The sequence below is a fragment of the Gossypium hirsutum genome, chromosome A07, assembly GCF_007990345.1.
Source record: "Gossypium hirsutum isolate 1008001.06 chromosome A07, Gossypium_hirsutum_v2.1, whole genome shotgun sequence".
In the NCBI taxonomy this organism is placed as follows: Eukaryota; Viridiplantae; Streptophyta; class Magnoliopsida; order Malvales; family Malvaceae; genus Gossypium; species Gossypium hirsutum.
This window is the reverse complement of record NC_053430.1, coordinates 14,317,315-14,332,792: the sequence shown is the minus strand read 5'-3', so window position 1 is coordinate 14,332,792 and position 15,478 is coordinate 14,317,315. Positions and strand designations below refer to the sequence as shown.

The 15,478-nt window shown below is 30.7% G+C and overlaps 1 protein-coding gene and 1 long non-coding RNA gene across 3 annotated transcripts; one reads left to right on the top strand and one right to left on the bottom strand.

The window, feature by feature from the left end:
- Positions 1–1,425: 1,425 nt before the first annotated feature.
- LOC107954044 (zinc finger CCCH domain-containing protein 3) lies at positions 1,426–5,844 on the bottom strand. Of its 2 annotated transcripts, XM_016889505.2 has the most exons (7): positions 5,417–5,844; positions 4,840–5,009; positions 4,642–4,695; positions 3,971–4,087; positions 3,604–3,897; positions 2,156–2,431; positions 1,426–2,027 (listed from the first exon to the last, which is right to left on the bottom strand). In XM_016889505.2, exons 1-7 carry the CDS (start codon positions 5,478–5,480, stop codon positions 1,683–1,685), a joined length of 1,320 nt encoding a protein of 439 aa, XP_016744994.2. In that variant the 5' UTR covers positions 5,481–5,844; the 3' UTR covers positions 1,426–1,682. The 2 variants fall into 2 exon arrangements, with proteins under 2 accessions (XP_016744994.2, XP_040973543.1); XM_041117609.1 differs by lacking the exon at positions 5,417–5,844 and having other exon boundaries at positions 4,642–4,690.
- A 6,718-nt stretch (positions 5,845–12,562) lies between these two features.
- On the top strand, positions 12,563–14,862 carry LOC107944031 (uncharacterized). Its single transcript, XR_001696121.2, has 3 exons — positions 12,563–12,817; positions 13,548–13,625; positions 14,504–14,862. It is a non-coding gene; the product is annotated as an uncharacterized lncRNA (long non-coding RNA).
- The last annotated feature ends 616 nt before the right edge of the window (positions 14,863–15,478 follow it).

Genomic DNA, 15,478 nt, shown 5'->3' with positions numbered 1-15,478 from the left:
AATTATTCAAAAAGTTTTATTTAAACCATTGAGCTGTTAATTTTTTATTTACTTTAGCAAACTTCAAGCGACGCTTCAATGATCCATATGGTGAATTAGTACTCATTGATAAATAAAATAATATACTTTAAATTCAAGTCAATCTGACAATCGATGTCAAAGGTTGAATAAGAAAACTGTTTGGATTTTAGTTCATAGATCCATGACTTTCAAAATTGTTTCATAAAAAAGATTTAAACGAATAAGGGAAGGGAAATGAGTGATTTCAATTGGTGCAAGCTTTACGAACAAAGAAAGCCATACAATAACAATTTTAATAGTCTAGTGACTTAAATAATAACTTTTTAATAGTTCAGTGATCATTTTGTATTTTTTTTTAAAGTTGAGTGACCAAAACATAAATTTACTAATAGTTTAGTGACTTTGGGTGAAGTTGATCTAAAATGGTGAAAATTTACTATCGGTCCTTATATTATGTGTAAGTTACAACAATAACATATGATAATCAAGATCGTAGTTAGGAATGACAAAACTAGAACCACCTCATGGATATTGAACTGATCCCTCTAAATGGTGTGAATTATTTTTTCTTGAAAAGCAGTACGAGGTGGGGTGAGATGGAATTTTTCTTTTGGACATTAGGTATAGAGCGATTATGGTAATTGTTTATTTACCTTTCTCTACTATATGAAAAATATTATTTTATCCGTGTATATATTTAACTATTAAAAAGATTAAAATATAATAACATGTAATAGAAAAATCTATATTAAAATTAAATTAAAGTGATATGAGAATAGATACATAAAACATTAATGAAGGTGATAATAATTTTCAAAATTATTCATTCATAGTGGAGTGAGACGAATAGTAGAGGATAAATTTAGCACCATCCACATCCACCCGGCCCCTACTCTATACGTAGCTATAAATGGCGACCTTGGCTCCGTTAGTTAATTGGTATAATATCAGCAGCTCTAATCCTTTTCAATTATAAAATCTTAAATTTAAGCTCTTTCAAAGCAAATTTATTACCTTTTTAACCCCCAAACTTTTAAAACTTTATTTTAGTTCTTTAATAACAAATTCTTGTCTTCGCCCTTGTGAATATCACAACCTCAGTCCTATTTCCATTTTCGCCCGTCCACCGCCTTTAGAAGTTCCTCCGCACGGTTTCACGTTCAGGGCCAGTCGAACCCAATGAAGCATGTCCAAAAGCTGAACTCAGTTTTTTCTAAATTTCATTAAATAACAAATTTTCTAAATGATGTAAATTATATAAATTATATAATGCTCAACAATGATCAGACTAGAGTAATTTTCTGAATTAAACCCAAATTTTCAAGTTGAACTCAGACATATCTGAAGTAAACCACGAATAGTTTGCGGCACAAATATCACATTCTACTAACATAGAAGCAATAATAATGAGAAAGATATCAACTTTTCACCTGCATTTTATTCACAACAAAAAAGAAAAAGAAAAATGCCTTCCCGTCCCCCCAGCATTTTGCATATATCAAATATTCAAAAAAAAAAAAAAAAAAAGATACCTACAACACTATCGGATCACAGGTGAAAGGGGGTGCAGGAGGTACACATATCATGGAAGAGTTCTCGGAAGGTTTCGAATTTAACAAAACAGACAAGTTAAAAATGATGATAAAACAACACGGATTTTATCAGTTTTGATCGTGTGAGGTTTTTGAAGAACTCTGCAAAGAATGTGGTGGAGAAGCAACCTGTTCAGATGAATCATCTGAATTCTTGGTCACTAAGTTTTGACGTTTCTTGCTTGCGAGGTCGGTGTTCTGTGCCCAATCAGGAACCCTTGATGGTAGAGGAGCTTCGTATAAATTGGGTGATGGTGTCATTCTTTGATATGTCAGGAGAGCCGTATCAAACATGGATAAAGGATAGCTTAGAGCATAATTATAAGGATATCCTGTATAAGGATGATCAAATCTGCAAGTTGGCCCGTATTTGCAGAGTCCATACATAGTGTAACTAGAACATACAGGTTGCCCCTACATTCAGAACAAGAAATTATAAAGTTGTTATTTAGCCAGTGTGTGTATATTAAAAGCAATCTTTTCACCTGAATGGATATTTAGTAGCTATAGCAAACCATGTGAAAAATAGATATGAAACTTACAGGTCTTGAAGGAAGCCCAAGTGGGCCAACACTACTCATGGCTGAGTTAGCAATCCTTTCCTTCGGATGATGGTACTTGCAATCAGATCCATATTTGCAAGTTCCGGTGTTCATATAATACCTACATTCTGGTTGATCAGGTCTTTCGGGAAAATTAGAAGCAGGTGCTGATGACAAAAGCATCTGTCCACTAGAGCCCAACTCAGCAGGATTCATCGAGTTGTAAGTGTAATTGGATCCAAGAATACAAGCAGAAGATGCAGGACTCATATTTCCCTGATCAAAATTAAATTAGATATGAAGAAAAACGAAATGAGGCAAAATAAGAAAAGATATTCCAATCGGCAAGAGCTACCTATAAAGAATCAGAACTGCAGAAATATGTTATATATGACATTGTAGTTGCAGGGAACTGTCAGATATATGTACATGAAATATGAAAAGCAAACATGCCCTACATCTATATTACTGCAGCAATCACCACGAAAAAACAGTGAATGACATGGATATGAAATATGAATGGATATGCAAGTTTGCAAAACAGGGTAACACATTTAAGACACCATTGAGTTTGTTTTGGACAACAGTCACTTGTACGAGCAATTAAGTTATTCGTTTTAAGTATTCATTTCAAATAAAAAAAAGCATGCATATGCCTCTCAGCTTTCCCCAGAAAGCAGCCCAAGCAAAAATTGAGCAAAGATGAGAACATCTAAGGTGTCTAAAACTTGTAATTATGCAAAAGAAAATGCGTCTTAATAGTAAATGAATTCGTATAAAATTGGAGTCAAGACCAGATAATTTTATCATAACATCTGAATGACAGTCACTTCCGGTGAGAACAAGTCATTGAACTAACCGTTCATAATCAATTGACACAGACATTGTTAAATATTATAGATATGGGATGTAGCAGCATCATCATGAACATGGAACTTTCAGTTTATCAACCAACGGATAAAAACACACATCTTAAGTCTTTATGAGAAAATGATATAAGATGTTGTCAGCAGATAAGAAGAAAATGCATGTTATGAGTTTTTCTAAGAAAACATGAAGTAAATGCAGAAACAAGAAATTGGAACGGACCGTTCAGGTCTTAGTTACATCTGGTAAAAAAGAAAGTTCATAAATAACTTTTAAAAATAATCAAGACCATATCACTTTATTTTAAGAAAAATGCCAAGGTTCACATTATTCTCATATCCAGTGATTGAAAACACAACATACAATATAGCAATAGGAAGTTAAAGTGAATCGTAAGTCAAGTGAATCAACAGATGTTTATACTTGCAGAGAATTTATGAAGCTTGCTTTTAGAAAAGTGAAATGTTTAAATTTCAAATTTTAAGAAAACAGTACACGATCGCACTTGCAGAGATTAGATTTTATTGATTGGAGCCAGGACTTCAGATAAGCATTACTCAACAAAAGAAACATTCACTTACCATGTATGTGCTCCAGCCATTTCCAGGAATTATGTTTTGAGAAGGAGAAACAACAACAGGCATGTAGCTTTGGGTTTGTAAATGTGGACCAGAGACAAATGGTGCCCTAGGTAATGACCCTGGGGGAAATCCACCAGCATATGGCACACCTGTTGGTGGCAAAACTGATGATCCCACAGGTCCATTTACAGGTAAGCCAGTTCCAGGTGAAGCAGGCTGGGGATGATGGAACTTGCATGCAACTCCAAACTTACATGATCCGGTCCTCATGAAATAAGGGCATGATTTTTCATCCTGCTAAATCCAGAGCCAGCATGAGACAACATAAGGTCAAGCATGCACATCAAATGAGAGAACAAGAAAGCACCTGACGCATAGGGAGTCCAAGAATGTTAAATGTAACAGGTCCAGCTCCATTCCTGTCCTTTGGATGATGATATTTACATGTGGATCCATATTTGCAAGTTCCTGTCTTCAGAAAGTACTGCAAGGGAGGTTATTGAAAATTTTTTAATTAAAAAAAAAACTTCCCATAACAAATGTCTTCTTAGTCTCTGATCACAAGAACAAGAAAAAAATAAAAAGAGACAGCAATGACTGATGTCAAAACAATTTAGCATTAGAAAAATGATATCACCCATGATCCTGAGCTACATCAATTCACTGGGTTAAAAGGAAACATTAGCACAGTAGTGAGATTAAGATCCTAGTCCGTCCACTGGTAAAAAAGAATTATTGACAAAACAATACACCATCAAAATAAAAGCAACAGCAAGATGATGACTAGCATAACCAGAAAACTCCATTTGACCGCATACCATGTTAACATTCTTGCACATGTACACAGAATCATGCCTGCTAATATTCAATGGAATATTTTGTTTCTAATCAAATAACATCTACTGTCATAACCAAGTGTTAGTTGCCTTTCCTTTTCTTAGCAAGAGTTAAGATACACCCCAGCACAAAATGGCAACACAAACATCTTTGGGAAAGGCAAATTTAGACCACTGATCTTAAATGAGAAAGTATCAATACCCCACAGTCTGGCTGTCCAACTCTTTCAGGGAGTTCTTCCCGATATTGACTGCCCTGCACCAAATAACAACAAATTCAACCATTACATCAGTAAAGCAATATAGATATATAATGAGAATCTGAATCTACTTGCTTTACATCTTGAAATAATCACACTAAATGCCATTCACTTCAAAAGAAGAACAAAGACTAGATTACCTGAGCATCATAAGCCGGATGATTAAAACGACAATTACTCCCATAACCACATGATCCGGTCCTTAAATAATAAGAACAATCCGGTTCACCAGGACGATCAGGGTACGAGACTGATTTGGAAACACCCACCTCTTGATTACTATCATTAATTTTCAAACGCAAAATTGCTTCTGAAAACATAGAGAGAATTTTTTCCCGAAATTAATGAAAAATCAGAATCTCAAATATTTATAATCTGATTGCACCAAATAAGCCATCACATTTAACAATTAAAACAACGAGCTTCCTAACCAAACCTATTCTACTATAATTTTAACGAGAAAGAAAGAAAAAACAATTTTAGAAGCTCCAATTAAAAGAACGACAGACTTTCAGATTAAATTATACAAAGTTGCTTATTTTTTATTGAATGAATAGAAATTTACCAATTTCACAATAATTTAAAAACATTGATCACAATGGAAAACGATCACAATAAAAGAATTCTAAATAAATAATAATAGAGAAAAATTATAAAGTGGCATAAGATCTTCATTTAATTTGAAGTAAAAAAGAGCGCACAAAGAATCGATGCTACCTTCAATGTTATCAGCGGATTGATTCGAAACAACATTGTTCTGAACTTGCCGAGTATCTGGCATCGGTGGATGCGGCACGAAAAATTTTTAAAACCGTATCTTACTTTTGATCGAAACAATCAAAACCCAAGCAACACGAGATTTAAAAAAAATTCAATTGCAGGGCATAAATCAAGGCAAATTCGTCTGATTTTCCAAAAAATAGATTTTAAATCAAATGATGATGACGACGACGATCAAATGAGTTCAATGAGAGAGAAATTTTTTTCTTCTTTTTTCTTGCGGAACCTATGAAAAAAGGTTATAAAGAAACAAAAGGTGAAATCGTAGAAAATATTCCAATTTGATTTTTATTTTTATTTTTGTAGAAATTAAAAATTCTTTTCTCTTTTTATTGCTGTAAGGGAAAATCTTCTTTTTCTCGAGCAAGCTTCTGTGTTTTGTCCTGCTGCACCAATAATTTTTTTTTCTTTTAGTCAAAAGACATTATTACCCTATTGACCGCTACAGGTTTGGTCTTTTTTACTTTTTTTCTTCCCTTAATTATACTCAAACTTCTAAATTTACGTTTTAGTAACTTAATTTTAAAAAATTATAAAATAATTACTAAATTATTAAAAAGATTTCACTTTAGTCTATGAGCTGCTTCATTCTCACTAATAATCGAACCAAAATCTAAATAATTTTCTTCTTCGATCTCCAACATTGATTATTAGATCAATTTAGATTTAAAGTATGTTCTTCTACTTGTTGATGGTTATCTACCGTACTAATCGTCGAATTGTCACTCGAAACTCATTAGCCAGGCATTTTTTAAAAAACTTAACAACTCAGTGACTTAAATAAAAACTTTTGAATAGTTTAGTGACATAAATGAATTTTTTGAATAGTTTAGTCACCATTTTATAAATTTTTTAAAATTGAGTAATCAAAACATAATATTACTAATAATTTAATGACCTTGAGTATAATTTATCTTTAAATTATATATATTATTCAATTTTTAAAATAACTTTTTTAAAAAGAGGAGAGGTCTTACCTACTTTTGACTTGGGTTTGTGTTTATAATTTTAAAATTCCAGCCGATTTTATTGTTTAAAAATATAAAAAAATATTTTAATATTTATATATGTTATAATTAAATATAAATAAATATATTTTTAATTTTTGGAAGAGTAAAATGAGCTTGGGTAATTTAAACGGATTGAGCTAGAACCTCAACTCGGCCTGTTAAACTCTTTCAAATTAGATTAGAGGTATAAGTTGTGTAAGGACTAAACCATGAATAGATATAAATTATAGCTTTCAACAGGTCTTTACCCACTCCAATTGTACCTGGGTCTGACATTTTTATTGTTTTTTAAAGCTAAAAAATTCAATAACGATCATTTTTCTTAAGTTTAAAATGTCATTTTTTATTCAAATTTGGGAAATTTATCAATATTTACTATTCTAACTAAAATCAATTTGTAAAGTAAAAATTAATTATTTACAGCATTCAAGTATTCTACTAAGTAATAAGATTTCAATTAGTAGATATTTTTATTAGTTGTATGTATCTTATTTTTACCTTCTAAAAAGATATAAGAAAATAATTCATAATTAAAAATGTAATATCAATTATAAAAAAATTAATTTGTGTATTTAAATCAAATCATTCATTTTTTAAGAAAATAAAAAAAAAACTTTTTAAACTTACAACTATATCAACAATTGTAATCAGAATTAATCAATATAAACATTCAACTATAACTAACTTCATAACGAATTAATTAACAAATCAAATTGTCAAAGCTTCATATAATAGTGTTTTTAGATAAAATTTATATCCATGATTTCGGAAATATTAAAATGGTAAAATTAAATTAAAAAACAATTATTAACATAGCTGAAAATAATAATTCCAACATAATTTAGACCAAATTGAATATGTGCAAAAGAACGAGGGTATTTTTGTCCTTTTAATTTTCAGTAATAGAAACAAATAACCGTGTAGGTTACGGCCAAAGAGACGGAAGCTCCCTCCCTTTTTTACAAAATTATAAAATCTAAATCACCGTCAAAAGCGCGCGAACTTGGGAGGCGGCGATGAGGTCTAGACTAGTGGATTTGAACCTACGATGGGGGAGTGTGGGACCCGATATAAAAGTTTGGTAAACTTTGATTTTTTAATTTTTAATTATTTAATTTTTTTTTTGTTATTGAGGTAATGTATAAGTGAAAATATTAAAAAATTTAAGATAATTAAGTGATTAAAAAAGATAAAAATGAATAGTTAAGTATTTATTTTATAATTTTTTATAATTGAATGATAAAAAAATCATAATTAGATGACTATAAATATAATTATCCTAAAATTTTTTTATCTACAAATGTTTCTTCCCCAAATAATAAAACTAACTCTTATTATCACGCGGTTCACAAAATAGTTGATAGAGGGTTGTAAATGTCTTTTGATACTATTTAGTTATAACAGAGCACTATATATCTTACCTACGTTAATTTATTTTCATTTTAATTTCTTGTCGTTTTGACGGATGAAAAAACAGAAAAAAAAGTGACAAATTGTCATCGTCAGATTCATGGTGCTATATGGATACAGTTAGATTTTGGAGGAGTGGAACCCAACGGTCTTCAAAACGAAAAAGAAAGAAACCAGCCTTGTCTGACTCCCTAAGCTAAAGGTTTTATGGGACCCACGAACCTCCGTTCTCAAGTCTCATGTCGATCTCTTAACTGGTCAGTTTTATTTTTGAGAGATTTTGTTTTCTGACTTGGTCGAAAACTCAAGTGGCTAAAGTTATACTTACCCAATAACCCCTCTATCAATAAATGATTTTTTAATAGTGCCGGGGATGGATCACTCAGATACATTTATTCTCACGATTTATGATATAAGTTCAAATTTCACCAAGTGTAAATATGAGATTTACTTAGACGAGACATTCGTATTTTATGGATTTATCATCTTCGAATTGTTGGGAGACAATTTTTTTAAGATAATAACAACCCGTTAAAAGTTTGTTGAATTTCGGAAAAAAAACTTCACGTATTTCTCACAATGGAGTGGTATTCTCTCGACAAAATGTTAAAATGTTCTTTTTCATAATAACATCAGATTATTTATAAATTATATGTTTTAAACATTTTTATTAAAATATTATTATTTATTTATTTTTGCTGCATTCGAACAAGTCTTGTTATTTGTACCTACCTCGTTCTGTCCTTATTTGAAGTAAAAATATCAATTTACATCTTGGATATATGTTAAATTATAAGAGCTTCTTTGGTTATAAATTAAATTTGAGCAGCAGACAAAAGCTTTAACCCCATCAAATAGATGTGATTTAATTTTTCCTAAAATTACACTTTGATCTTTTTTTTAAATAAAAAAATATTTAATCATTTAAAAATATAAAAATAATAAATTAATACATTATAAAATTATATTTTTATCTTTCAAAATTTTATTATTTAATTTCAAACTTTTTAAAAAATTTGTAGATTCACCCTTAGTAATTGAAATCATATTTACACACGATTCATTAAATACAGCTATTACACAATAACTAATAAGTAATTGTTCTTTGATTTCTTTTTAATTTTTTTTATGACAGCTGAAATTTTATCATCCAAATTACAAAACGATGCTTTAAATTTTTTTAGTGAACATTAAATTGGGTTTTCTTTTGATCATGTAAGTTTTGAGGATTAATACATTTATATACAAATGAAATTTTAATCTATAAAATGTCACATTGTTGAACAAAAGGAATCTATAATATGTCACATGTGTGACTTAATTTGATTAAATTAAAGCCCTTTGCTACTTCCTCCGTCCAGCTCTAGAAGAGCCTACCTACCTTTAATATATATTAAAAATCAAATTGGACAAAAGTATAAATTAAAAATCAAGTAAAAAATATAAAATAGAATATGTGCCCATTATTATTACATTCGTGTAATTAAAAACAAAATGTGGGTTGTTACTTGTTTCTAGATTTACATTTTTTAGAATATTGTGAATTTTTTTTATTTTTTATACACTATGAATTATTTATAATTTATATTTTTAAATATATATATATTTATGAATTTTTAAGTGATTGTGAGATATAATTATGCTATCATTTCTTAACGTACTTAATAAAAAAAAGTGTTTTCGAATACAAATTCAGATCCCAATTTGATGCCAATTTAGGTATAATTTGATAAAAAGAAATAATTAAGTATAAGAAAAAATGAGTATTAAAAATTTAGATTTTAAATTATAAAAAAAAAATATCCTTAATTTTTGAACATTTCACTTTATTTTAAATAAAATTCAAAATCTAAATAATTTTTTTAAACATTATATAATATTAAAATAAATAAATAAAACTGAGTTAATTAAAAATACTCCATTAACTATAAATGACAAGTAACTGTGATTTAATTATCATTTTTCACACTTTTTTGAATTTTTTATAATTATTTTATTTTAAATTATCAAATTTTACATCCTTCAAAAATTCCTAATTAAAAGTACTTAAGTATCAATACGAAAAAAAACCAAAATAGAGGCAAAAATATACTCATTCCTAATTAATTTGAGTTTGAATAATAATAATAATATTTAATACAATAATAAAAAATTTCAAATTAATATATATATTTTAAAAAGCTATAAATATTTTATATATTCGCTACTATCACAAGCCATCACTAAAGGAATTTGGAGGTTGCTGCCTTGTAACTCATCAACGCGGACCAAAATTCAAATAATAAGAATTGAAAAAGACAAAAAAAACAAAGTGAATATGTGGCATATTTTTACCTCCACAAAACTACTTAGTGGTCTCTATTTGTATTATTATTATTATTATTAGGGTTAATATATTATTTTGTACCTGATTTTAGCTTCAATATTTAATTTGGTATCTAATTTTTTTTTCTAATTTTGTACCTAAATTTGGTTTCAAGGTTCAATTTAATATCTCGACTAAATAATAGTATGTGACTCAATGAATGTTTGACACGTGTGTTCCAGAAAAAAAAACATAGGTACTTAATTAAGGAAAAACTTAGATACCAATAGGACCAAAAGAACCTCAATTATCAAATTGAAAAAAAATCAAGTACCAAAATAATCATTGAAGCCAAACTCCAATACCAAATTGGAACAGAAAAACGTGTTTTACCGTAACAACTCATCTGCATTTTATTCTTTTTTTTTTAAATATTTGCTTCGAAATAATAAATAAAAGAGTTGCCTTTTTGGAACTCTGTTCTTTTTTTGTATTATATTGATGATCTCCTCTTTCTTTTACATGGTGGCTTCGGCTTTATAACCGAATATTACAACATATTTTTTATGTTTTGTTTATTTCTGTCATTCTATGTTTCTACGTCTCTATCTTTTGTTCTTTGTCTTCTTTCTCTTTTTGCAGGTGGTTGTGGCGAGAAGTGGTGTTCGCCAACGTGGCAAACGAGCTGCAGCGCTGATAGCTTAGGGTCCTAGGGTTTCTGATTTTTTTTTTAGGTTTTAGGCTTGGATGCATTAGGTTAGTATTTGGGCTTGTGTGTTCTTGTAAATGGACTTGGACTTTTTATTTTATTTATTTATTTTTTGGTTTCTGTTTGGGCCGCATGAACTTGGGCCACTATAACACTTATGATGATTATTTATAAAAAGATACGGATGACATAGTAGCTTACTAGAATTTTACTATGCAGAAGAAGATACGAATGACATAGTAGCTTGCTATAATTCTACCTTTTGTTTGGATCAATAGTAAAACATTCCCTTGAGAAACTCTTTCCTAGTTTCAACACGTCTTTCGGGATGTTGGGTGATTCTCCCCTCAACAACTTGTCTCTTAAATCATTTGGATCATAAGTGTCCCATGGAAATCTTCCTGTAATAATTTCAAGCACGATGCAACCCAACAACCATATATCCAATGCACAAGAAAGCCACGGGATTCCTCTAGAGAAAGGAACAGTATTGGAATTGCCTCTAGTTCTCTTAATGTCAGAGTAGGTATGTCTGCAGGGAATCTTCAAAACAAGAAGTCAGCTGGAAAGACACAGGTGAGTGGCCACGGAGCTCAAAGAAAGGATGCCTTAAGTGGAGCAAACTCACAGGGTTTCAATCAATCAGGTCTTTCTGTTGACACGTATGCTCTAGAAAAAAAAATATAGGTACATAATTAAGATAAATGAAAAACTTAGATACTAATAGGATAAAAAAAACCTCAATTATCAATTTAAAAAAAAATCATGTACCAAAATGATCATTGAAGCCAAACTCCAATACCAAATTAGAACATAAAATCTCTAAACTAAGTTGAATATTAAAACCAAACTTAAATACCAAATAATATATTAACCCTTAGTAATTATATTGTAGAATCAAACCAATATAAAATACAATAGATGAAAATTAAGAAAGAATAAGATAAAATACATTTATGATATATGTATATTTTGAAACGAAAGACTCACACATTGTAAACTCGAATTTAAATATTCAAAGACCTAAATCTTTTGCCTTAACCAACAATACCAATATATTATTATTTTATTATTATTATTATTGTCGATAAAGCAACACTTCATTATCAAACTTTACAACTTTTTTCGATCTTGCTCCATTTGATGACATGACATTTTGATATCATTTCATCACCTACAAGGGTGAAACCAGAAAACTTTTTAGGAGGCAAAATTAAATTGTAATTTTTATGATAGAAAAAAATGCAATTTCACCTTTTTAATAAACTATATCTTTATAATTTTTAAAGGCTTAAATAAAACTTTTATATTTTTAAGGGGGTAAAGTGCACTTTTTCGTTTACTAATTTAAAATTTTAAAAGGGCCATATGGAAAAATTTTCATTTTAAGGGGCCGGAGCCTTATGAGCCCCTTAGTTTCGCCATTAACCACCTAAAAATTTATAAATTTGAATAAAAATTAGATAACAACATGACAAAACATTTAAGTGTCAATTCACCGCATGGACCAAATTTAAGAAAAAATTTCAAGTTTAGGAATTAATGTGGAAAGAGAAAAGGTCTAAGGGATAAATTGGAAAAAGTAATTAAGCTCAAGGATTAAATATTTGCATTATCCCTTATAACGTGGACATTAACCGATGATGACCGTCCCAACAAAGTCGAATCAAAATGTAATACCGATGAAATGTAAGTTACAACCATGGAAGAAGTCTAAACAAGCACCGAGCCTTTAATGCCAGCGGTAAAATCAGATTCCAAGCCATCTCCCTTGGAGGAAGTTCCGCCGCTGCTCGAAAAACCCGATACCGCTCCGCCGCCCCTTGAAGGATCCGCCACCGTGTCCACAGCCGCTACTATCTCCGGAGTCGCTGAGCTGGACAAGGACTTGTTGTGTTTGATATGTATGCAGATAATTACCCTTCTTGTTCTCAATTTCTCACTAACAATAGGCTTTTCCCTAACATGTTGCTCAATAAGGTTTTTGATTTCATTTTTCTTAGCTCAAACTTTGTATTTTATCTCGTTTCCCAATAAGTATGACAGAATTAATTTCATAAAAAGAGTTATCGGAGTTTCTGTTATACAATTCCTTGAAAACTCAACTTAGATATGATCAGAATCATTTATCTACTAAAAAGTACCAATCATTTTCGATGTCTCCTAACTGAAATTTTGTACTTAGTTAAGAGGAATAGTTGCATGATTCATAATTTAGCTTATGTCTTACAAATATTTTTCTCATGCTTTCGTTATGTACTTAGGACAATTGTAATGCTTTTAGCTTTTTAATTAGAGGGTTGTACAATTGATTTTTGTGATTCTTATACATTTTTTTTTACTTTTTGGAATTGAAAACTCCTAGCTAGTTGATTTCTTAGTCCAAAAAGCTGCAGCTAATGGTCAAGCAGTGAAGATGAACATTGAACAGTTGAAAATTTAGAATACCACAATAAATGTGAAACCTTGTTTTGGTTTGGTTTTAGATTTAGTTATCTTGTGATGATGACTACATGGCTTCATAAATAGGGAAGTTAAAATGTTTGTTTTTTTTCATGCAAGTACAAGATAATTTGTATCTTGAAATATTCTATTTCTACTCCAGTTATACACTTTCTCTGTACCCTTTTATAGCTTTTGAAGAAGACTTCAGCTTGTCAAATATCAAAAATTGCTTCCCCAGTGGAACAGTTTCGTGATGCATTACAGCAGGTTAGTTACGATAAAACACGTTTTTTTTATCCTACTTTTCTAATCAACCAAAATTTTGCTTTTTTGGATTATATAGGGTATTTTATATTATTTGCATTATTTATACTAGTTAGTATTTACTTCTTGCCCGAGTAATAGGATTTACGATCATTGAGATCTTAGATGGATCCAGATTGGGTCATCGGGTTAGACCCAAAAAGGTCCCGTTTTGGCGTCTGAAAGTTAAGCCCAAAACAACACCATTTCAAAGGCTATATAAACCAAAAAATAAAAAAAATCTTTTGTGACAAGTTTTTTTTTTTAAAAAAAAAATCCTTTTACCCATTTTTCTCTCAAACTCTCCCTCTTGTCCAGCCATGGGACGGTGGATCTCCGTTGTGGCCACCAGTCATTAGCAACTGATATCTCCACCTCCGGTCGCAGGAGTTCCCCAAAATAGGCATTTTGACCCCCTTTTCGAGTAGAATACAAATCCGGGTTTTAAATTCCCAGAAATTTGGTCGATGTTCGGTCGAAGGAAAAGAAACCTTTCAGTTTCTCCCTTTTCAAACGAGGCCCTCGACGGAACCCTAGAGGTTCTGAGGTTTCTTGAGTCGAAAAAAAGGGGCTCTATGATGGCGCTATAACAAGTAAAAAAAATAAATCTGTCTTTTATTCTTTTTTTTTTATATTTGCTTCGAAATAAAAAATAAAAGAGCTATCCTTTTGGAACCCTGTTATTTTTTTGTATTATATTGATGGTCTCCTCTTTCTGTTACATAGTGGCTTCGGCTTTATAGCCGAATATTACAACATATTTTTTATGTTTTGTTTGTTTCTGCCATTCCCTGCTTCTACATCTCTATCCTCTATTCTTTGTCTTCTTACTCTTTTTGCAGGTGGTGGCGGCGAAAAGTGGTGTTTGCCAATGTGGCAAAGGGACGGCGACACTAATAGCTTAGGGTCTTAGGGTTTCTAACATTCTTTTTTATTATTATTAGGTTTTGGGCTTGAATGTATTAGGTTAGTATTTGGGCTTGTCTGTTCTTGTAAATGGACTTAGGCTTTTTATTTTATTTATTTATTTGGTTTCTGTTTGGGCCGGATGAACTTGGGCCACACAACATTTATGATGATTATTCATAAGAAGATACGGATGACATAGTAGCTTCCTAGAATTTCACTATGCAGAAGAAGATACGAATAACATAGTAGCTTGCTAGAATTCTACCTTTTGTTTGGATCAACAGTAAAACATTCCCTTGAGAAACTCTTTCCTAGTTTCAACACGTTTTTCGGGATGTTGGGTGATTCTCCCCTCAACAACTTGTCTTTTGAATCATTTAGATCATAAGTGTCCCATGGAAATGTTCCTGTAATGATTTCAAGCACGATGCAACCCAACAACCATATATCCAATGCATAAGAAAGCCACGGGATTCCTCTAGAGAAAGGAACAGTATTGGAATTGCCTCTAGTTCTTTTAATGTCAGAGTAGGTGTGTTTACAGGGAATCTTCAAAACAAGAAGTCAAATGGAAAGGCACAGGTGAGTGGCCACGGAGCTCAGAGAAAAGATGCCTTAAGTGGAGCAGACTCACAGGGTTTCAATCAATCACATCTTTCTGTTGACACGTGTGCTCTATAAAAAAAATATAGGTACATAATTTAGATAAATTAAAAACTTAGATACCAATAGGATCAAAAGAACTTTAATTATCTAATTGAAAAAAAAAATCTTGTTCCAAAATGATCATTGAAGCCAAACTCCAATACCAAATTGGAACAGAAAATCTCTAAACCAAGTTGAATATAGAAACCAAACTTAAATATCAAATAATATATTAACCTTTAGTAATTATATCATAGAATCAA

Coding starts and splice junctions, on each gene's coding strand:
- LOC107954044 (XM_016889505.2), bottom strand. CDS start 5,480: ATGCCAGATACTCGGCAAGTTCAGAACAATGTTGTTTCGAATCAATCC. Junction 5,010..5,416: donor ATCCGCTGATAACATTGAAG/GTAGCATCGATT, acceptor CTATGTTTTCAG/AAGCAATTTTGCGTTTGAAA. Junction 2,432..3,603: donor ATGGCTGGAGCACATACATG/GTAAGTGAATGT, acceptor AATTTTGATCAG/GGAAATATGAGTCCTGCATC.